The sequence below is a fragment of the Rhineura floridana genome, chromosome 1 (assembly GCF_030035675.1).
Source record: "Rhineura floridana isolate rRhiFlo1 chromosome 1, rRhiFlo1.hap2, whole genome shotgun sequence".
Classification (NCBI taxonomy): domain Eukaryota; kingdom Metazoa; phylum Chordata; class Lepidosauria; order Squamata; family Rhineuridae; genus Rhineura; species Rhineura floridana.
The window spans coordinates 235,768,843-235,793,537 of record NC_084480.1 but is presented as its reverse complement, the minus strand read 5'-3'; the positions used below and the strand labels follow the sequence as shown (position 1 = coordinate 235,793,537).

Here is a 24,695-nt window from a genome sequence, read left to right as displayed (position 1 = left end):
CCTCATGGGAAGCAATTCATAAATAAAATAAATAGTAGTGAATAATAATATAATTGCATTCAAATGGGACCTCCAATGACTTGGTTCTGGATGGAAAGAAAGACCAAATGACCGGAAGTGAGAGAGAATGCAATGCAACATGCAAGGCTTTTTAGAAGGGAGGAGAAGGAGAAGGAGGATTGATACCTGATTAGTAGATGGGAGAGTGATGGGGCCTAACTGGGCTGAGGCGGAGGCAAAAATGTAAATAGCTTGTTCTGTGGAAACACAGGTAGGTGTTTTCAAGTTGAGGGGAGAATGATCAGAAGTGGAGAGAAAGAATGGCACCAGGTTTTCTGCTGCATTGGAACCCATATCTTGGGAGGAAGAGGAAGGCAAGAGATAACTGTTTTGCCAATTCCCCTGCAGTCCTGAGTATTGTAATAATAATGAGTCTTCCAACTCTTTGGGAAGACTTATAGGAAGGAAGACTTAGCTTCGGGGCAGCTCCCCTCGCCCCCATGTCATTTTTAACTGTGTCTTACAATATTTTTTAAAGGTGTTTTTGATTTTTTTAAAAATTGTAATTGTATTTTGGAATGTTTTTAACTGTTTTTCATAAGCTTTTCTTCTTCTTGTTAATTTGCTCTGTTTATGTTTGCTGTCCTGGGTTCCTTCAGGAGGGAAGGTGGACTATAAATTTAAGTAGTAGTCATTGTAAAGGGAAAGAAGTGAAAAAGTGACATATACAAAAAAAGAGAAAATGTGAAGACAGCATCCCGGTTTGCTCTCTCTCTGCTGCACAGAACAGCCAGGGGAGGGATGAATCTAAATTTTAATTGGCTGAAGGCAGTGGGGAAAAAACCTTTGGATAGTCCTGCCTACCCAGAAAGTGCTTCCACTTTCTCACTTGAAACTATGTACAATATATGTCATTACTTGTGGCAGTAGTACCAAAGCATTTAGCAATGTGGCTGGATAACGAAGGCAGAACCAGATATTGGTATATTTTCAATTCTGACGTGCAATATCTCTGCAGAACCATCACAATGAGTCCTGCCAAGGATCTTACTGACATAACCCACATCTGCACTATACTTTTAAAGCAGTAGCATACCACTTATACCAAGATTCACCCAAAGAATCCTGGGAACTGTAGTTTGTTAAGGGTGCTGAGAGGAGATCCTTATTCCCCTCACAGAGCTACAATTCTCAGAGTGGTTTTACAATCAATTCCTTTTCCCAGAGAACTCTGGAAATTGTAGCTCTAGCAGGGAAACATGGGTCGCCTAACAACTCTCATTTCTTTAAATGTATCGTGGAGATGGGGCCATAGTGTCTCCTTATACCTGTCTTGGGACTATCACAAACTGAATCCTCTGTGCCTCGAGTAGCCCAATTCCTTGTGTAATCTTAGATAGCAAATCTTAGTTTCCAGCTCCATGTCCCCTAATTATAGGGCCACACTTTGGGACCTTTGTTAAGGGTGGGTCAGCTGAATCACTTCCCACCATTATATACAATGAGACATTGGAGTGGGGGAGTAGGTTCTAGGACTTATAGTTGGAAAATAGTTCAGTGGACTGATTTGAAAATTGGCAGTGTAGGAGAGGTACGTTTGAGGATGGGCCATGCTAAATTTGGGGTAGAAAGGATATGAATGGCTTATTTTGAATGAGTTAAACATTTGACAAGCGATTTTGTGAACCTGACAGGTGTGGAGTGTCTTCTTTCTTCCACAGACTTTGCTAGGGTGGTTTTTCCAGAAAGATTTATCTATTTGTACTGCATCTTTTGGGAAACAGGCTGTTGTGTTTTGCATCTAGTATGTGCTTTTACACATGAGTAGTATAACATGTTTGTAGTTTTTTATTAAACATTTTGTTTTGTGGCCACTTTAATCAATGGGAATTCAGAAGGGTGTCGTCTGCACATGCTCAGTATGAACTTGCTGCAAGAGAAGGTTAAGGAGAGAGGTGAGAGGTTGAATGGAACTCCCTGGCAGAGCTGTAGGCTATTGGTTGGACCTTATGCCAGCACCAGCAAATCCTTGCACGGTGAGTAAAGGTGACTGGGAGACATGTTCAGGGAGGTTGGGGTGAAAGGTCTCCCTCTTTGGAGGGAAAAGGGCCATAGGAGGTGATTAAGGAAATCAGAAAGAGAGATAAGAGGTTTGTTTGTTTTTAAAACAGTAAGCTGAAGTGAATGTAATAGGAGAGATGAGACAATATGGCAGTTTGGGGGGAGGGAATACGATACAAGTTAAGTGTGAAAGGAGAAATTTCAGGAGATGTGTAAAAATGTCTGAGAGGCATGGGGGGGGGGGGCGAAAATAAAAAGGCCCTTCTACTTAGAGCTTCTGCATCAGCAAATTCTTCCTAAAATGAGGAGCTAAGTCAATAAGTCTCTTTTACAGGTGTAGCTTCATGAAACACTTTGTATTTAAACAGCCAAGAATTTATATCTGATGCATCCATAAATTGTACTGTGTTCCCTTACCACAGTGATGCATGGTGAATGTTCAGGCAGAAATTCTACAGAGGCAATTTCGCAAATGCTTGCTGCATTTACACCTAAGAATCTCTGCCTGATGCCTCTATAAAACACTGTGTTCCCTCACCACAGCAGCATGTAGTGAAATGTCCAGGCAGAAATTCTACAGCTCCCCCAATACTTGTTAGAAATGCATTTGATGAATTTCTGTCTGGACATATACCTCCTCCCATGCACAGACACCAAGCCCTATGTCAAACTGAAAGACTAAGGCACAGCATGAATGAAATGTGCCCAAATTATACCTTGCTTCAGTTGTTTTAGTTTTATAAAGAACAGAATTTACAAAGACACCCAGTGTGGTGTAGCTGTTAGAGTGTTAGACCAGAACCTGGGAGACCTTAGTTCAGATCTCCACTCAGCCGTGAAGCTCACTGGGTGATCTTGGGCCAGTCACTCTCTCTTGTCTAACCTACCTCACAGGGTTGATGTGAGGATAAAATTGGGAGGGGAAGAACCATGTATGTCAGCTGAGCTCCTTGGAGGAAATGCAATAATAAATAAATAATTTTTCAAAATTTATAACATTGGAATGCAAAAACAAAAAGCAAACAAACTCTGCCTCTGACTGAACCAGGCCTCCGGGCCTCCAGACAAATTGAAATACAGTCAGGTATTTTGATATTAACATTTTTTGTCCATGACCTTATTTTAGACTATGCTGTAAATACATGATTTCTTTATTATAAGAAACAACTATGTACTTCTGAGCAGCAACTTTGTGAAGAGCCCTTGTTAGCCTCTAATATACCATAACAGTAAATATAAGCAGAATTTTAAAATGGTCATTGACTATTTTGTCACAGAGAATAAATCCTAGTCACCACTATTTTCATGGGGGTGGGTGGGCTCAGTCCCTTAGTTAAGCTCTCTGTGGGGAGAGGGAGAATTCAAAAACAGCAGAAGACATCTGAAACTTTTTCAGGTAAGTTGTGAACTCCCTTTAGCATTTTCATCAGATTTTTTGACCCTTTACTTTCATTTAATAAATTAGCCACTTCTTAGCATGATGTTGTATATGACATCTCACCTTTCTAAATGGTGTGTGATTTCTTATTAATCCTTTATTTTTCCATTGAGTTGCTCTTTTTCAGTTTCATATTCGCCTGACAAGAGAGCTGTAGATATAGCTTACTCAAAATGTAATTAAATTCAATTTAAAAAAATTATTTTGGTTTTAACATGCTGTGTTAAGGCCATGTCCCTAACTGACATATTAGTTAAGCAATAATGATATGGTATAGGGTCTCTCTGGGAGGAAGAACGGAACATAAATTTAATAAATAAAATAAATAGTCTATGTTGTGGTTAGTTCAAGTTTCAATCATTATCTTGGAGATGGATAGCTGTCAGTGGTAGAGCGCTGGACCAAAGTCCCAGATCTGTCTATTCACTGGAATAGACCTGAGGAGTCCATGCAACTGAAGGTACCATGCAACTGAACCTACCATTCCATATTAAAAGTGCCCAAGTGGAAACCAATGCCATCTACATATGGGTGGTCAATGTGGTTCTCTCCAGATATTGTTGGACTACAACTCCAGCCATCCCAACCATAGACCATGCTGGCTTGGACTGATGGGAGCGACATCCAACATCAGGAGGGTGCCACAATTGTTGCCTCTGGCATACAATGATTACAAGACCCAGGGCCTGCAGGAAGAGAACATCGCCGCCCAGGGAAGGAGAGTCTGCTGCTGCTGTGGGATCACCACCTCCACCACCCTTCCCTGTGGGACTTCTGCCTGGCAGACCTGCATCCTGCAGGACCAGGCCCCAGGTACCCAGCCAGCTGGAACTGATTGCTACCACCTGTCCCTCTTTGGAGGGATACATAAGCCGGCTGGCTGGGGTGGCCTGGGAGACCCAGGGCCTGCAGGAAGAGAACATCGCCGCCCAGGGAAGGAGAGGCTGCTGCTGCTGCTGCTGCTGTGGGATCACCACCTCCACCACCCTTCCCTGTGGGACTTCTGCCTGGCAGACCTGCATCCTGCAGGACCAGGCCCCAGGTACCCAGCCAGCTGGGACTGATTGCTACCACCTGTCCCTCTTTGGAGGGATACATAAGCCGGCTGGCTGGGGTGGCCTGGGTGTTTGTTTGTTTTTTGTTTGTTTTTTGTGTGCTGCTTTTTTTTTTTTTGTGGGACTAAGGAGGATTAATTTTATGATGTTTTAATTGGAAATTGGTTTTAAATTGTTTAGGACTGTGGTTTGTTTTTGTATATGTATATTATGTATAGCTTTTTGTTATTGTAAGTCGCCTAGAGTGTCCACTAACCTGGACAGATAGGTGACCAATAAATAAAATATTATTATTATTATTACAAGTTGAATCTTATACTTAGAGATTATAGATGGCATTCAACTAACCTATCCCATCATTGAAGGATACTGCTAGTGCAAAGGGGCTTCACCCCTCTTCTTCTCTGTGTGTGCTCTGGCCTGTACCTACCCCAAATCTGTTCTAAAGGGTTGGGGGAATCCCTGGAACAGATTTAGGAGGTGTGCAGGGAGAGAAGACCGGGGGTGGAAGTTCTGATGCACGAGAAGAAATCATCATTGAATACAGCCCAAAGTAATAAAAACGACTAAGCTGTCACACAAGCATTCTCCTTTTAAAAATTTCTTTCCATATTTCACGATTGAGCCCTGACACTGAAAACAGGTGCTGGGGCTAAGCCTTAATGAACTCTGGTTCAAATTAAGCCTTATGCAATAAGCACACAAAATATTTTTTCAGATGAAAAGAGGTATTAGTCTTTTGCAGCAAAAACAATAAGCCTTGTGGCGCCTTGTAGTTCTTTTAAAAAAGTAAAATGTCAAGTAATATTTCAGGTTGTTTACCATTTTGGAGATTAAAAAGAGGAAGAATATTATAAACAACACAAGATTTTTTTAAATGAAAGCCACATCCTAAGAATAACGCGTAAAGGGGAAAAACTCACTTTACACTGAGGAGGTGCATCACAAATATCGGCCACTAGGTGATGCTAAAAATTCAAGCCTATTGTGTCTTATGGAAGTCTATGAGAAGTTGGGTGGAAAAAGGGAGGGGGGTAGAGGAGGAGCTGAAAGCCGAACACTGAAGTCATTAACTATGAGTCTATAAAAAGGCAGTTCCATAGTAAGTAATTTATAACACAAGGCAGTCTTGCCTCTTTGGATGTGAATAGTGTTTTTCGATCGTTATGGCACCGGTTCCTGTCAAAAGAGCACGAACCCCTGATGCTGAATGGACAGGTGATCAGAAACTTCTGACAGCTGGAATAACAAGTGCAGGATCTGAAGAGAAATAAGAAGGAACAGTCTTGGGTAAATAGCTGCAATTCCTATTTGATTGCAGATGGAGGATATTAGGCTCCTTTGAAAAAATGTGTTGTATTCATGAAGGATTTGATGGCTTGGAACATTTTTCATAATACTCCTGCTATTCCAAAGAAGTCTGAATTCAAACATTCACAGTCAGGTTATATTTCAGATACAACTGAAAATCTTAATGCACTTTAATCTTGTGGCATCAGTGAGCAACTTAAAAATAAATCAACCGCACCAGCTATATCAAACCTTTGAATGTCAGTGTATCTTTGGGGGTATGGGATTCTGCTGCAAGACGGCTGGCTAATGCTACAGTCATTTGCTGTTTGTATGGCAGTACTTGTGAACTTAAGAAGTACAAAGATCAAGGGGAAGCCTTAAACCTTTGCTTTGAAAGCTTAGCTTTTATTTCTTGCAGGAATTCAAACTTTTATGTAAATCTGATCAGCTGAATAGATGAAATCTGTTTTTTTTAATGTTGTGTTCAATGGGATTTTAAAGAATGCTCAGACTGAATTATCAATAATCCCATGCTATTTGTCTAAAATTTTTCTCTAAATAATTTGGGCTCCTACTGGGAGGAAGGGCGGGATATAAACCAAATAAATAAATAAGAATATTTACGTACTCTGGAATATATAGAAATTTATTAATCAGGAGAATAATAGGTGTGGTGGGGAGAGAGATTTTTTATGTGTGGAGAATACAAATGGGGGGAAGGTTCAGCACGCCATTTGCTTGCTGTTTCTATCTTTTAAACCTCCCGCATGTCCCTTGCTTTATTTGACTTTGGAAGCAATCCATATTTTAACTGTTGTGTCTGCCATTTTTGCATCTAGTTAACCCTTTAGATTTCATTCATCAGTTCTGGTTGTTGTCATTCTTTTTTTGTGTGTGTTTGACAGGATCTTCCACCTTTCTGAACGATGCATTTACAAGACTGTTTTACAAGAAGTCTCCCAGACTGAAAACAGCATCTTAAGAGAGCACCTTTGTCAGTCAAGATGAATCATCTGATCAACCCAGACCTTAACCTGAGTGCTCTTGGGAGCAACCTTACAGTGCCCACTGTCAAGACTAAGCTATCAACGTGTGAACAAGTGGCCATAGCGGCAGAGGTGTTTCTCATACTTGGCATTGTAAGCCTTCTTGAAAACATCCTAGTCATCTGTGCCATAGTTAAAAACAAGAACTTGCACTCTCCTATGTATTTTTTTGTGTGCAGCTTAGCTGTTGCTGACATGCTGGTCAGTGTGTCAAATGCCTGGGAGACCATAACAATATATTTATTAAACAACAGGCATCTCATTATTGAAGATGTTTTTGTACGTCATATAGACAATGTTTTTGATTCAATGATATGTATATCTGTTGTGGCTTCCATGTGCAGTTTGTTAGCTATAGCAGTAGACAGGTACGTCACTATCTTTTATGCGCTCCGATATCATAATATCATGACTGTGAAAAGATCAGGGCTCATAATTGCATGCATATGGACTTTTTGCATTGGCTGTGGAATCATCTTCATTCTTTATTATGAATCAAAGTATGTTATCATGTGTCTCATCACAATGTTCTTCACTATGTTATTTCTCATGGTCTCCCTGTACATACATATGTTCCTTCTGGCTCGTACTCATGTCAAGAGGATAGCAGCTCTACCGGGATATAATTCTGTTCATCAGAGGACCAGCATGAAAGGTGCCATCACTCTGACTATGCTGCTGGGCATCTTCATTGTTTGCTGGGCTCCATTTTTCCTTCATCTCATCCTGATGATTTCCTGTCCTCAGAATCTCTTCTGTGTTTGCTTCATGTCACACTTCAACATGTACCTCATCCTCATCATGTGCAATTCAGTTATTGATCCCTTGATCTATGCCTTTCGAAGTCAGGAAATGCGAAAAACTTTTAAGGAGATCATGTGCTGCTATAGCATACGAACGGCCTGTGGACTGCCAAGCAAATATTAGGAAAAATGTGTATTTGGACTTAAAAAAAAACTGAAGAAAAAACTCTGTTTACTAACAGAATTACTGCCAACACCAGGGATGGGGAACCCGGGCCCTCCATATGTTGTTGGATTTAAATTCCCATCAGCCCAAGCCAGCATGGCCAATGGTCTGAGATGATGCGAACTGTAGTCAAACAACATTGGGAGGCTTACTAGTCTGCCATCCGTGGTCTACACACCTTCTTATTCCATAGGAAATGCTGTTTCTTTAGCTTGTGAAAGTGATCATATTTGAGTGTGAAACGGAAATTTCTCTAGCTTAAATTTCTCTTTTGTGGACTGTTTTCTCTTCCACGTCCTCTCATTAATGTGAGTGGCATATCTTTTGATGTACAAAAGTACTGAGAATGGGAGAGGTAAACCAGCACTGCAATGCATACATGCAAACACATATCACTGTGCAAAGGAGCAGAACCTGAATTATTTCATCATTTCATTTTCATAACTAATAACTATAAATATGTTTGTTAAATTCTCTCTGCATTTCATGACATTCACGTGAGTCTTAAACAAAACCACACTTTCATTAGTATTCTTTAGTTCTGAAAAGATATGTCAGGTACAGAATGAAGAGTTTCCTTCACAGGCTGTGATTAATGTTATGTGATGAATATAATTTGCAAATGTCAGATTCCACATGCCTCAGCCTCCATGAGGATGGCCAAGAAATACTGAGATAGATCCACACAGTTCTTTATAATTAAAAATCAGGAATAGCAAAACAGACTAATGTAACTGAAATATTTTCTTATGTGGAATGTGAATTCCGAAATACCTACTGATGTCCAATTTATTGTGCCTGCCACTTGTCTATAGAAATGTCACTAACATGCCTGCTGTAGAACTGGGAATTAGGGACAGAAGTGTCTAAAATAAGAACTGACCACTGATGGATGAGAGGGAATGTATGTTCCAACCCTGTTGGCCAATCCATTTGTTTACACATCCATCAGTGCTGTTGTGTGGCATACCTGAGGAAAGTAGGGGGATCTGCAAGAGAGTTCATTGACAGCTTCGTAAGGGGATCATAGCACTGATCATTGGCTTGATACCAGGGATAGCATTGCACCTTGTGTTGCTACATCATTAGAAAAGGAAAGTGGGTAGAGCAAGACATATGTCCCCTTCTTGTCAACCACAGCTTAAGCTTTTTGCAATGCAAGCAATGTTGATACTGACAGCTAAATTCAGTTCATTGATCAGCTGCTCATCAGACTCCTATTAAAATGTGCATAGCCCATTTGTTTTAATGTGATTACTTGTACCTATGTTTACAAATGCTGAGAAGAAGGTATACTTAAAGATATACATGGACACTTTTTAATGAGGAAAATGCTGGACTTTATGCATCTTTCAGATTAAAGAAGTCTTAGAAATAAGGATGGTTGTGAGGCATGAAAGTCAAAATCAGAAAGGGGACCTGAGAACATGGGGGATCATCATAAGCATATATTGCAAGTCTCTGGTTGCAAAAGAGATAAGATTGTCTTTATTGGAGAGGATGACAAAGGTCCTGTCACAGAGAGACCTTGGCCCTATTTGCAAGAGCTCTTTTCTTTTTATTGTGCCTTATAAAGCATCAACAAATGGTGTCATTTAAAAAATCCCATCCTGCTCAGAGTAAATGTGGCATGAATTTAGCAGCTTTACATTGCCACTGATTTCAGTGGGAGAATTAAGCACATGCTGAAATTTCTCATGAATTAAATGGGATTTAATGTTCAGTGATTCCATGTCCTGGATTTTTTTTTAAAAAAACGTGGTGCCGGAAGGGAATTCCAGCATCTATAGAATACATCCATTTCTTTGTCCTGAGTGTACATTTCAATGTCAGTTATTTCTGTTGTGATTGTTCCAAGGTCAATGTTGGGAAGTATTAAGGAAATTTCTCATCTGATAAATACACAGTAACTACCCTGTCAACCTGGGAAGTCATTGTAAAAAAATGTGGAGCAACTAACATAACTGTAGGCTCCATCATTATCAAGGAACAAATGCTTTTAGAAATCACACATATGTTTCTGGGAACCACAATGTGTAGCATGATGAGAGTTAACTTGGGTTGATTTCATGGCATCTGAAAGTACATCTAGTGTTCCAAGAAAAAAAGTAGATCTGCTAGATATCTTTTTACATTTCTAATGTGTGCATTCATACAAATGGGATAATATGTCATTAATGCCTTCAGTGCATTCATTGTAATGTATAAATCTCAAAGTGTAAGCAATAGACTTGTTCTAGGGTGAATTTGTTTCAGTTTTAAGGTCTTCAGACTCCTTGTCAGTCTTGGGACCAGGGAACAGTGTACTGCTGTACTTGATGTACTGGAGGGAGATGGATTTTTGGAGAACTTTTCACTTCTGGTTAAGAACTAAGGGTGGTATTCAATGCTAGTCCTACTCAGAGAAGACCCACTGAAGTTTAAGGACATGACTAACTTTGATCTACTAATTTCAATGTGTCCGCTCTGAGTAGGATTTAGCTGAATACAACTCATAGTGATGGAACCTTTGGAAGAAAGAGGTGTGACATTTAATTGTGCATAGGCAGAGTTGTCTTTTTTTTAAAAGTCATTTTCATGTTTTCATCAGTCTTCATGGAATAGGGCTACATAGTTCATCATGTGCTTCCATCTTCACCACTGAGGAAATAGGACGATGGCAATGTTTCCTATCTTCATCCTTATAACATCTATGTGAAAGAGGGCATCATTCTCATTTTGATGATGGGACTCTGAGGCTAAGAGATAGGGACAGGATAATAAGACAGTAACATAATCATTGAACCTGTGACAGCATAATGAAACAATAACTGAGGCAGGATTTGAACCCAGGTGGATTCCCCTATGCTCAGGTTCAATTTTCTATTGACTACTACATGAGAATTGTTCTTTCAATGCATGACACTTCCAATAAATTTATTTAAATGATTGAACTTAGCTTGTTAAAATGTAACTCTAACCATTAAGTTCTAAGGCTTGTGGGGGTGGGGTGGAGTGAGGGAATCCAAAGGCAGTTAAACAGTCTTATCTGAGTCAGCAGGGCAGGGAAGCACTCTTGTCCTTCCTTCCTTCCTTCCTTCCTTCCTTCCTTCCTTCCTTCCTTCCTTCCTTCCTTCCTTCCTTCGATTTCCCTCCCATGTCCCCAGTGGAAGGGAAATAGAAGGGATAGATTCACACCAGCTCCTTAGCTGGTGTAAATTTTGTCTCGGTCTGGGAGTGTGTTGGTGGACTGGGAAGTCACTAGATCAGCGTTTCCCAACTAGTGGGCCACCAGATGTTGTTGGACCACAATTCCCATCTTTCCTGACCATTGGCAATGCTGGCTGAGACTGATGGGAGTTGTGGTCCAACAACATCTGGTGGCCCACTAGTTGGGAAAGGCTGCACTAGATCCTTTGGTTCCAAGCCTTTCCCCACTCCTTTCCTGGCATGTCCACAATCCTGCCAACTTGTCCCTTTTTTGGCTCTACTAGGTTGAAGCTCCAACTGCAACAGGTCTAGGGCTGATGGAAGGAGGAAGCTAACACTGGAACACTCTCTCTCTGGTTGGAGCTCTTTCTCCAACCCTGGCCAGTAACCAGTTCATAAGTTATATGAATATGTTGTGTAGAGCCCTACACTGAATGATATTAGCAGTATGAACTCCTTTGCACACCTTCTTTGTGCCATGGTGAATTTAATTTTTTTGTAGCTTTAAAAATGGTGCATTCATATTTTTTGTAGTAATATTGTGAAATGCACAAGATGTACCCTGTTTGTTCCATAAGGAACCATGCTATCTCCAATGGGCATTCCATTTCAAAGTGATACAGACAATGTAAATTGGAAATTGAAAATATATTCCTTAAATTTGCTGAAATGCACATAATCTCATTTGCTCTGGAATTTTCCTTGAAATAAAAATGAAATCTGAGGTAATTATTAAATTGGTTAGAGTGGAATTACAGTTCTTGCTGAAGCTTGCTTGAGAATGTTAACACGTCTCTACCATTCTTAATAGTACCAATAGGACTTCAGCTGGCATATTTCAATAGGATTTCCACCTAGAATAGAACTACACATTTCAATTTCTCAATTTAAATTAATGCCTTTTAAATGGAGTTTTATTCTTGAACATAAATAGGACTGTATCCACATTTGTGCAACTGGAAAGCAGCTCACACAGTAGATCTTTTCTTTCTCCTCTCCCCCATGCAGACTCAAAAAAGGCTCTCAAGAAATGGGATCTACCAGAAATAGTGGGATGTGTCATATGGGACTGCAGTGGGAGAGTGTTCCAAATTGGCCCAAATTAGGCAGAGAAGTTTTGTGCTCAGTGCCTATTTTTCCTATGTCATTCTGGAAGGTGCAATGTACACCGATGGAGTGGAATAAACATGAAAAAGAAAGAAAGAGAGCCATTGTGTGCATAGAGATCCATGTGTGGATGCAAGACCCACATGAGCCTGCCCGGGCGTTGAGATCCTCAGGAGAGACCCTTCTCTCAGTCCCAACACCTTCGCAAGCGTGATTGGTGGGGATGTGAGATGGACCTTCTCGGTGGCTGCCCCCAGGTTCTGGAACTCTCTTCCTAGGGAAGCACGAATGGCTCCTTCCTTGCTATCCTTCCATCGGCAGGCAAAGACTTTTTTATTCCGACAGGCTTTTGGACTAGAAGATGTTTAAGATAGGGCCTCATAAGGTCTGTTGTATTGTTCTATGGTCCTATTCTTAATGTTTTAAATTGTCTTAGTATCTTATGTGTATGTTTCATGGTTTTAATGTCACAAATAGTTTAATTCTATTTTAATTGTATATTTTTGTATGGTTTTTTTACCTATGTGTAGTTTTTATTTGTAAGCCGCCCTGAGTTCCAGTTTTGGAAAAAGGGCGGGGTAAAAATAAAGATTCATTCATTCATTCATTCAGAACTTTGAACCATTCATTCATTTCATTGGCGATCACTTGTGGCCGAGTAAGATTGTCTTCCAAGATAAGGTCTTTAACAGTGGGTCCGTAAGTGACTGTGGAGGCCAATTCTGGATCCACACAGCCTCCCACAGTGAGGACATAGGTTTCCAGATGGAAGATGGTCACAATGAGGATTTGTTTGACATGCCTTCTGCTTAGCTTGTTTGTCCCGTTCGCCCTGTATTCTTGCTTCTTCAAAGTCCACAGCACCTTTGATAATAGCCGATCTCCATTTGGGACGTTCATGGGCCAAGACTTCCCAGTTGTTCAAGCACAATGCACCAACATTAGAAAACATTGTGAATAAAATAATTGAGCAAGCCACTATACGGACTAGTGTATATGCATATCGTTTAGAGACTGCATTGACTAGTTATTGTTGGGTGCTGTGATGTGCACGTATTCCAAAAAGACATGGAAAGGGTTACAAGCACACTCTGGAGCTCAAGGCTGCGGCGCAAAGCAGAGACTGCAGCTGGCAGGGCTACTGAAAAGCTATAAAAGTCCTTGGCAACGTCTCAGAGTGTGGGGGGTGCATTATTGAAAGTGAAGTGAGAGGAACTTGTGTAATTGGATCAGTAAAAAGGATTCATCTTAACAGACTTCCAGTGTGCTGTCTCTATTCTTTTTCACGCTGGTTATAAACTGGCATACTGGCATACGCATTGCCCTAACGGGCAAGCCGCAATTCCAACAAAGGGTTATGGGCCCAGATGGCCCAGATGGCCCAGATTGCCCAGTTTAAACCAGTTGAAACCAGTGCAGGACGTCCAGTGAAAGAGACCTGGAGTTCAGAGAAATCGGCTGCAGAAAAGCTGACTGACAGAGGTGTTCGGAGAGACGCAGGGAAGCAGTGTCTGTGAAAAATGGCAGTTTCACTTTCGCAAGGAATGCCACTGGAGCGCCTGAATGGAACGAATTATCTAAACTGGAGGATGAGAATGCAAGCGTTTCTCACAAAGGAAGACTTGTGGAAAGTCGTAACGGAGGACCCCCCATCGGATCCCCCACCGGCACCGTGGGTGAGGCTGGATGAACGTGCGCGATCGTTTATAATCCTGGCTGTGAGTGATTCTCAACTGTTATACGTGCAGGATAAACAGACTGCGAAATTGGCCTGGCAAGCTTTGAATGAGGCCCATGTTCGTAAAACAGCGAGCAATAGAATAAGTCTAGCCAGAAAGTTGTACCAGCTCAAGTTTACAGATGATGTCACAATGTCTGAACATTTGTATAGCATTTCAAAGCTATTTGCTGAATTGCAGGAAAGAGATGTAACTGGAGCAAGGAAGAGTTTTTTGTTATGTCTTCGTAGGAACTTGCAGGCTGCCAAGGTCAACTGGTTCCTAGGCAACGGGAGATAGGGCTGGAGTGAGAGCAGCCAGTTTCTCTGTGTTTTTTCTGTGGGGGTTTTTTGTTCTTGAAGGAGCAGCAGCTTTCTGTGTGAGCTCTTGCTATGTGTGAAAACGAAACTGCTTAATGCCTTAATGTCCTGAGTAAATGGACTCTTAACACTATGTCATGTTCTTGGAATTTCTTGACCACTTATACTCTAATGTAACAGCGCTTACAATGCAAATATCGCACACATCAACAGTAACGTATACGGACATACAGAAAATTTACATAATCCTGGCAACATTAAACTCATCATGGGATAATTTGATAAGCTCTCTTGAAGCTCTGCCAGAAATGGATTTATCGCTTCCTTATGTGACAGGAAAATTGATGCGGCAATGGGAAAGGCGTCAGGAGGCTAAAGAGAGAAACGAAAAGCCAGATAGAAGAAGTGAAAAGACTGAGATTAATGACAGGTCATTTGGCAGGTCGTTTGGAACAAAGGCATGCTATCGCTGTGGGTCATTAACTCATCTTCAAAGGGACTGTGAGTTGCGGCAGAAAAAGCAAAGGGGAAAGCCATCGCAAGTACAGCTAGTGAAAGTTGAAGGAGAAAACAAAGACAGAGACTGTAAACACGAAAGTACCTGGATAATTGATTCGGGGGCTACACACACCCTAGTCAGAGATAAGACTATGTTCAGAACTATGATTCCAGCAACTTCAAACGTTATGTTGGCTGACGGAACGCGTAAACAGGTACAAGCTAAGGGAACGGTGAAATTATGTGCTTTAAATACTACAATGACAGATGTTTTGTACGTGCCAGACATCAACTGTAATATACTGTCTGTACCCAAACTAAGTGTAATGGGGTTCACGGTTATATTTAGAAACAAAACGTGTGAGATAGTGAAGGGAAACAAAACATGTTTGAAAGGAACCATGAAGCAGTCTCTGTTCCATGTAACACTTACTGCTGTTACAGGTGCCCGGGTGGTGGAGGAAAAGGTGAAAGCACTTCCACAAATAAGAGCCTCATTAGCGTTATGCGAGGAACGTACCTCGCGGATTGAGGGAGCCACGGATAAGGATCCAGGGGATATAAACGAGATCAAACAAATGTCTCTGGCTGAACAAGCTAACTGGCAAAGGCCATGCAGGATGAATTAGAGGCAATGGATAGAAATAAAACGTGGACACTGGAGCCATTGCCTCCTGGCAAGTCCATGATAGGTTGTAAGTGGATATTTAAGCGTAAAAGAGCAAACACAGGGGAAGTATTGCTACATAGGGCACGTCTGGTTGCCAAAGGGTTCTTACAGAAACAAGGTGCAGATTATGATGCCATCTTTGAACCGGTAATCAAACATGAGTCAGTTCGACTCCTATTAAAGGTAGCAGCAGTAAGAGGCTTAAAGGTACATCATTATGATATTAAGACAGCATTTCTATATGGGGATTTGAAAGAGGAGATCTATATGCAACCTCCACCAGGTTGTGTGACACAACCAGGAATGGCGTGCAGGTTACACAAATCAATATACGGCCTGAAACAGAGCGCCAGATGTTGGAACATCAAATTGGATGGCGTATTAAAGGCCATGGGGTTTCAGCATTGCATCGCAGATCCCTGTGTCTATATTAAACAAGGAAAAGAAATCTCTTACTGTCTAGTTTATGTGGACGATATCCTGTATATGCATAACAATGAGAGGGAGGAACAGGAATTTGCCACTGGTTTGCAACGAAATATGCAAATGAAATGGTTAGGGCCCATACAGGATTATCTGGGAATGCATGTACTTCGTGATGATGATGGTGGTTTCATCATACATCAAGGAAGCAAGATAAGGCAGCTGTTAGCTGACTGTAAGATGGCTGAATGCAATGAAGCAAAAACACCTATGTCGGTGTCATTTCAAAACGAAACAGAAGGTAACTGTTTTGCAGACCCAGAACTGTATCGACAAATCATAGGGAAACTACAGTATTTAGCCAAGGTGACATGCCCGGATATTGGTAATACCGTTAGCATACTGTGTAGAAGAGTAGAAAAACCCACAGAAAAAGATTGGCGTGGGGTTAAACGTGTTTTAAGATATCTCAAGGGTACATTAGACAAGGGACTCGCCCTGTCTGCTGTAGCAACAGGAAATCTTGCATGTTATGTAGATGCAGACCATGCTGGAGACACAAATAACCGTAAATCAACAGCTGGAGTGTTGATTATGTTTCATGGGTCAACAATAGACTGGTTCAGCAGAAAGCAAACGCTTGTGGCAACATCTAGCACTGAAGCAGAATACATCAGCCTGTCCATGGCATGTCACGAATTAACTTGGTATGAACTCTTAATGGAGGAAGCACAGATAGAAATCCAAAAACCAATAAGAGTATATGAGGATAATCAGTCTTGCATCCGCTTAGCTGAATCAGAAGCCAACAATAGACGCACTAAACACGTGAGTGTGTGGTTTCACCATGTTAGAGACTGTGTGCAGAGCAAATTGATTGAATTGAGCTATGTGAACACTAAAGAAATGCTTGCTGACGTGTTAACAAAACCATTGACGGAAGAAACGCATGACAGGTTAATAAACAAAATGGGCATGTGTATAGTAAAAGAATAATGCTGTATTCATGTATCAATAAAAGATGGAATAAGATACCAGAGAAAAACGAAAAAGAGAAATGTAAACTGTAAAACTGTAAATAACTGAAATGTAAATGTGGAATGAACATGAGAGAAACGGAATCTGTAAAATGTAAAATGTATGAAGAGCCATGTCTGTTTGGAAGGTGGGGGCTTGTTGGGTGCTGTGATGTGCACGTATTCCAAAAAGACATGGAAAGGGTTACAAGCACACTCTGGAGCTCAAGGCCGCGGCGCAAAGCAGAGACTGCAGCTGGCAGGGCTACTGAAAAGCTATAAAAGTCCTTGGCAACGTCTCAGAGTGTGGGGGGTGCATTATTGAAAGTGAAGGAGAGAGGAACTTGTGTAATTGAATCAGTAAAAAGGATTCATCTTAACAGACTTCCAGTGTGCTGTCTCTATTCTTTTTCACGCTGGTTATAAACTGGCATACTGGCATACGCATTGCCCTAACGGGCAAGCCGCAATTCCAACAGTTATGTGGATACACTTATATGAAAAATTAATATTCAAAATTCAGAAGAGACAGTAAAAATGCAAAAAATTACATATCTCTATTTGTAGTATATAACTTACAATTTTAGAATATACACACACATTTTATTTGTATGTGCATAAAGCTACAACAATCCAGCTCAGGGTTAAGCACCCTGAAGCCCATTGAATTCAATGGGCATAAGCCATTGCACAACTGTCTACAGGAATACCCCGCATTAACATACTCAATGGGTCTGGAGCGAGTATGTAAACTGAAAATGTACTTAAAGTGAAGCACTACCTTTTTTTCACTTGATGCATGTACTGCACTGCAATCGTCATATATGGGCATAACTGATGTAAATAACACATTTATAACTAAAATAAAAATAAAATAAAATAAAATAAAATACTGTAAACCCTTTAAGAAAAAGGGTAAGCTTACCTTTAATGTCAGCTGGCAGATGTGAAATGGATGAACGAAAATGTACATGTATTGTAGGAAGGATGAAGGAGAGGGCATATCTTCTATTTCATAAGTCAAGTCATCAAGGGCTAGACGCTTTCTTGCTGGTGATTTGGATGGACTACTTGAAGTAGGAGTAGGGCTTGGGGCTGATGTCGATGCTAGAGATGGACTTTCAGTGGATGTTGATGGTCTGGGAGATTGACTGGGTGCTGCTGGCCTCTTACGAAAGTAGGTGTCTAGGGAGGTTTGAACTGTAGCTCTTTTCTTTTCCCTGTAGATTTCTTTGTAACAGGCATAAACCCCTGAAATGATAGCATTGACTTTGGAACTTCTTTCAAAGTCTCTATCATGCTTTTCAAAAAGAGCCATGGCGCTATCAAGATGACGGAAAGCTTCCAAGAGAATTTTTGAAGTTAGGCCTTCAGGCTGTTCAATGGTCTCATCCTCATCCCACATATTTTGTTCTTCTCTCTCCTCTTCAAGTTCCAGAAGATCTTCATTGCTGAGGGGTTCAGTATGGGATGCCATAAGTTCAGCAACATCTTCTGGCTCCACTTCCAGCTCTAACTGCTTTGCCATCTCTACAATATTTTCAGTAACATCAGCTACAGGATCTTCAAAGCCTTCGGAATCATCAACTAACTGTGGGCATAATTTTTTCCATGTCCTTTTCATTGTTGTTTCCTTTATGTCATTCCAAGCATCTCTTATAGTTTTGATGCAATCCAAGATGTCGTAGCTTTTCCAGAATCTCTTTAGGACTTCTTGCCCTGTCCCCTCTTCATTGTCTATTGCTACAATACACTTACTGAATGTTCTTTTCAAGTAGTTCAACTTGAAGGTGGCTATGACACATTGATCCATGGGCTGCAGTACTGAGGTGGTATTCGGTGGTAGGAATTCCACTCAAATGTTAGGGTTCAGCTCATCTAACGTTCGAGGGTGACCAGGAGCATTGTCTACAAGGAGCAAAATTTTAAAAGGGATATTGTCCTTGCAATAGGCTTTCACCTCTGGTACAAAGCAGGTGTCACCATTCTTTGAAAAGGGCTGCAGTCACCCATGCTTTTCTATTAGACCTCCAATGCACTGGAAGTCTAGTTTTAACATAGTTCTTCAAAGCTCTAGGGTTTTGCCAAGGATAAATTAGCATAGGCTTTAGCTTTAAGGTACCAGAAGCATTGCCGCCTAACAGAAGGGTTATTCTATCTTTAGCTGCCTTGCAGCCTGGCATTGTTTTCTCCTCTCTTGCGATGAAGGTTCTTGTAGGCATCTTTTTCCAGAACAGCCCAGTCTCATCCACTTTAAAAATTTGATCCTTGGAGTAGCCTCCCTCTTCAATAATTTTGACAAGGTGGATAGCTTTCTGCAGCCTCAGTATCTGCAGCAGCTGCCTTTCCTTGCACTTTGATGTTATGTAGGTTAGACCTCTTCTTGAACCTATCAAACCATCCAAAGCTTGCAACAAATTCGGCATCCTTCGCTGCCTTACCTTTCTTAGCCTTCAGGTCACTGAATAGGCTTAAGGCTTTATTTTGAATCATTGCCTGGCTTACAGGAGCCTGGTGTGCGGTCTGATTTTCTAACCAAACTATTAAGAGTCTCCCCATGTCTGCAACAATGCTATCCCTTTTTCTCATTGTTGTTGTGTTAACTGGCATAGCACTCTTAACTTCCACAAGAATTTTTTCTTTACTCTTCAGACAGTTTAATCATTTTAAGCTTCATATCTAAGGTAATAGATTTACGACTTTTCTTTTTATCTGCCATTATGTACTGTACTACTGTACTGAACTGTACTGTACTGTACAGTACTGTATGAAATTGTGAAGCCAAACAATTCTGTTGATTCTCCTTGATCTCTCAGCTGCTTTTGATACCATCGACCATGGTATCCTTCTGGGAAGACTCACGGAGTTGGGAGTTGGGGGTACTGCTTGGCAGTGGCTCCGCTCCTACTTGGTGGGTTGCCACCAGAAGGTAGTACTTGGGGAACATTGCTCGATGCCCTGGACTCTCCATTGTGGAGTCCCGCAGGGATCCGTACTGTCCCCCATGCTTTTCAACATCTACATGAAGCCGCAAGGTGTGGTCATCAGGAGTTTTGGGGTGCGTTGCCATCAGTACGCTGATGACACGCAGCTCTATTTCTCCTTTTCATCCTCTTCAGGTGAGGCTGTTAACGTGCTAAACCGCTGCCTGGCCGCGATAATGGACTGGATGGGAGCTAACAGACTGAAGCTCAATCCAGACAAGACCGAGACGCTGTTGGTGAGTGCCTTCTCTGCCCAGATGGAGGATGTTCATCCTGTTCTTGATGGGGTTACACTCCCCTTGAAGGAACAGGTGCGTAGCTTGGGGGTTCTTTTTGATCCTTCCTTGTCACTTGAGGCCCAGGTGGCCTCGGTGGCACGGAATGCTTTCTGCCATCTTCGCCTGGTAGCCCAGCTACATCCCTATCTGGACAGTGACGACCTCACCTCAGTTGTTCATGCTCTGGTAACTTCTAGACTGGACTACTGCAATGCGCTCTATGTTGGGCTGCCCTTGAAGACTGTTCGGAAACTACAACTAGTCCAGAATGCAGCGGCCAGATTGCTGACACGGACCAGAAGGTCCACTCATATAACACCTGTTCTGGCCCGTCTGCACTGGCTTCCTGTTTGTTTCCGGGCTAGATTCAAAGTGCTGGTTTTGACCTATAAAGCCCTACACGGCATGGGACCGCAATACCTGGTAGACCGCCTCTCCCAATATGAACCTACCCGGACACTGTGCTCAACATCTAAATCCCTCCTCCGAGTACCATCCCATCGAGAAGCTCGGAGGGTGGTGACTAGAACCAGGGCCTTTTCCGTGGTGGCCCCCGAACTGTGGAACAGCCTGTTCGATGAGGTGTGCCTGGCGCCGACGCTACTATCTTTTCGGCGCCAGGTGAAAACCTTTTTATACTCCCAGGCATTTTAAAGTGTGTTTTAATAGTATTTTCATCATTATTTGTATTTTGGATGTTGTTTGGTTCTTTTATTGTTTGTTTGTTTTCTTTTCTTGATTTATTGTATTTATACATTGCTTGTTTTTTTATCTTTTTGTACACCGCCCAGAGAGCCTTTGGGCTTAGGGCGGTATATAAATTAAATTAAATAAATAAAATAAATAATAAATTCCAGTTTCTGTTGGGAGTCACAAGCCAGCAGTGGCAAAAGCCAGAACTAATGATGGGCAGAGACAGAGAGAAAAGTATTCTGGATTAATTAATTCAGAATAAAGACTGCCCTGCTTCAATTTTCACTAGGGTAAAATTCCCGATCCTATGCAAGTCTACTTAGAAGTCTTCTTTTGGAAAGAAGTGAACACAATTGCTTTTTTACTTTAGTGTGCTACAGAGAGAGCGAGCGAGCAAGAGCAAGAGCGCAGACTTCTGCTATTTTGTTCTCAGGAGGCCCGTGTAACTCCTCGACTTCAGGTTGCAGTACTGTAAGCACGAGGTGCCCCCCCCCACAAACACTAAGCTGCCATCGACCTAGGCCGGGGCAGGCAGAGCCAGCAGCTGCTGGCTAGACTCGGATCGCTACAGATATGGCTTGCGCCAAGGGACTTAAATGGCTTGCACCAAGGGACAAGAACAAGGAGGAACAAGAACAAAGTTGCTCAGATACCAACGGAGTCGCTCAGAAACCAATGGAGTTGCTCAGATACAAAGACGACACTGCTACCGCAAGGTATGTACTGTACGCAAGTTTGGGCGATAGCGTCAGTGTTTGTAAGTGTGAAGCGAGCGTACGTAAAGTGGGGAATGGTGGCGTATGGAGTACGTCTGTACTTGCGAGTGTCCGTAAAGTGAAGGTACGTATAGCGGGGTATTCCTGTATTGGAGTTGGTCTTATGTCTATTTATCTGTGTCAGTCAGAGTGATACGCTGGAACCCCATGATGTGAAAGTATAATTGGAAAAGCTTCCTGTTTAATGAGGAAGAATTTGAGTGGGCAAAGTTAAAAGGAGTAATTTCTCACCTGAAGCAAGGGTCAAAAGTACAGTCTGTGAACTAATGAGCAAATACATGTCATGTGCCAAAATTTATTTATTTATTTATTTATTGTATTTGTATACTGCCCTATAGCCAAAGCTCTCTGGGTGGTTTACAGTAACTAAAAACATTAAAAACAAATATACAAATTTAAAACACATCTTTTAAAAACAATTTAAAACACAATTTAAAAAATTTAAAACAATTTAAAAACACATGATAAAATGCCTGGGAGAAGAGGAAAGTCTTGACCTGGTGCCGAAAATAACAGTGATGTCCTCCTGAGTTTTTTTTTTTCACCAGAAACCTTTGATGAATGATGTAGAATGCATCTTCAGTGCCCTTTATCTGGGAATGGCAGTCAGAAAATAGCACTGAATGAACAATGAGGAGAAGCAGCAGCAGCAGCAGCAGCAACCAGAGAGAATAACAAAAGGTGCTGGAGTCAGAAAAGGAGCAGAACGTAAGAAAGAACTTGATATTGCAAGATATATATTCATGTCTACCCTTGGCTGATAAAGAGTTCATCATCAGTCCTAAAATTAAAGACATTATTGTTGAAAAAAACTAAAATCTAGTTACACACATGTTGATATTAATCTGAAAATCCTAACAGTGTGGTAAAGTGCAACAACACCTCGCCTTACAATAGACAATCTGGGGCTGAAACTGCTGTGTTTGATCCTAAACTAACATGTAAAAGTCAATGCATTGCATAGGACATCTTACATGAGCTTCCAAAGCTTTTTAATCCTACCTAGACGTTTTTCAAAGCAGGTAGTTCCAGGGATAGCTGTTCAAAAGGTCAACAAGTCTCAAGTTTAGGATGAAGCAAAGCGCAAGAGCCTTCTCCCATTTCCCATGAAAGATGTGTTTAAAGAGGGTTGTATCCAATGCTCAGAGCTTGGAAGATTACTTTTAAAAAGTAATAAATTACAGTTACAATTACTTGGCCCAAAAAGTAGTAATTACCGTTACAATTACAATCGCTCTGAAAGTAACTGATTACTTTACTTTTTCTCAAAAGTAATCACTACAATTACATTTCAGTTACTTTTTTAAAAAAACTCCTACAAGGTGCTGGCCTTGGCTGCTGCACATCTAAGAAGCCTAAAACAATATTAAAAATAAACACACACACAGAGGGGGTAGTAGAATAAAAAAATTTATCTGTAAGATTAACATAACGGCATAACAGAATCTCACATCCCCCCAAGCAATGATGATACCCCAACTCTTGAAATCAAATTTTACACTTGAAATGCTTTTATAATATGTTTCTGTTATGTCTCAAAAGAACAAGATGCTCAAAGAGCATGTCAGACAAGGAATGTCTTTTTACAGTCATTACGTTGCCACCAGTACTGAACAGGCGTTCTACTGCGGCGCTTGAAGGCATGCCTGTGTTGTGCTGCAAAAAACACCGCAGCACACATGGAAAGTCATGGAGTGATGACACTTCCCTGCTGGGAGACCTCAGGTACCTCACCAGTTCCTCCTCAGCAGTGTCCACTGCTGACTTCTTGCCCTGGGGCAGAAAGTTAAAGAAGTCATCTTCTAAGTCATCTCCTTCCTGGTCTTTATCTGAAGACTGATCACTGTCCTCATTAAGTACACCCATCTTTATTTCAGCTTTCAACAAGGCTTCCATTGTGTATCTAAGAAAGAGAGAGGATATGTTAACACATATATGTTAGGAAACCATCATCTGCTCTTCATTTCCTGATGCTTGTCATGTCCCCTGGTTCAGGGTCCAGCCTGAGCCTGTGGATGATGACATGGAAGGTAGGAAGGTGACCAAGTCACCACACTCATGGGGCAGCACAGCAGACCCTTAAGGATTACCTGCAGCAACCCAAGGTTGTGACGAGGAGCCCCAGGAAGAAAAGGACCAGCCCCTGCCTACCACCTTAAGCCCTCTGATGCCTCCCTTGAGACAACATTTCCCTTGGAGTAATCCACCCAAAGGGCTTCCCTAATGTTCTTACTTGTTGGTATGGGTGGTGGCCTGACACAATTCCAGCCAATCTAGTTTGAAGCGAGGGTGTAGGCAGGCTGCCAGAAGAAGCCTCTTGTCCTCCCAGATAGCTGCAAACCGCTTTCTTAGGGCTTCGCGCACACCTCTCAGCAGCTGAAAACAGTATGTGTACCTCTCAGGTTTGTTTTCCAGTCCTTCTAACTTGCGGTCCAGATTGCAGAGCGTTGGTAGCAAATACCCCATGAACATGCCGTTCTCCTGTTGCAGGATATCTAGGGACTGGGCTAGTGGCTCCATAATCTCTGTGTATTCCTGTACCACTTCAATCTCAGCAGCTGTGATCCTGGACAAGGTGCAGCGGTCCATTATGGCGTGCATTTTTAGTGGCACAGTTGACAGGAGCTCATGTAGTTGCTTCAACGCATCAAAGGTGGAATTCCACCTGGTCTTATTCGGTACCTTCAGATACACACCACATTGCGCACGGATATACTCAGCAATCTGTGCTGACTGGTTCTGCTTGGACCACAACTTGCTGCACTTTCCCATCAAGGAATGAAACTGTTTCTTGAAAGGACCAAGAAGACTACTTTTGGAGGAGTCAGAAAGCATGGCCTCTATGTCTTGTGTTGCCACAAGGTTGAGGGTGTGGCTAGCACATCTCTGGTGTGGTGGTAAAACAAAATCCTCTCCTGAGTCTGCAGCTTCTTCCTCTGCCTCAGGTCCTGTGTCCAGGATCTCACAGATAGGCACAAACTCCACCTCAGCCTCCTCCTCCTCCTGGTTATCACCATCCTCGTCACTGGTGCCTGCAGCTTCCACTGGTTCTTTGGCCATGAAAACTCTGAACGCTTTCACAAAGTTGGAGCCATGGTCTGTAGTAGTGCACATAATTTTGTTGTGGATCCTGTACTGCACATGTACATCATGCAGTGCTT

At 41.7% G+C, this 24,695-nt stretch overlaps 1 protein-coding gene across 4 annotated transcripts; it reads left to right on the top strand.

Annotated features, from left to right (window-relative positions):
• Positions 1 to 202: 202 nt before the first annotated feature.
• On the top strand, positions 203 to 11,138 carry MC5R (melanocortin 5 receptor). 4 transcript variants are annotated; one of them, XM_061594724.1, is made up of 3 exons: positions 203 to 271; positions 1,896 to 2,036; positions 6,753 to 11,138. In XM_061594724.1, the coding sequence occupies exon 3, from the start codon at positions 6,852 to 6,854 to the stop codon at positions 7,818 to 7,820; it is 969 nt and encodes a 322-aa protein (XP_061450708.1). In that variant the 5' UTR covers positions 203 to 271; positions 1,896 to 2,036; positions 6,753 to 6,851; the 3' UTR covers positions 7,821 to 11,138. The 4 variants fall into 4 exon arrangements, with proteins under 4 accessions (XP_061450708.1, XP_061450711.1, XP_061450710.1 ...); XM_061594726.1 differs by lacking the exons at positions 203 to 271; positions 1,896 to 2,036 and adding exons at positions 4,385 to 4,541; positions 5,706 to 5,844; XM_061594727.1 differs by lacking the exons at positions 203 to 271; positions 1,896 to 2,036 and adding an exon at positions 2,079 to 2,150.
• The last annotated feature ends 13,557 nt before the right edge of the window (positions 11,139 to 24,695 follow it).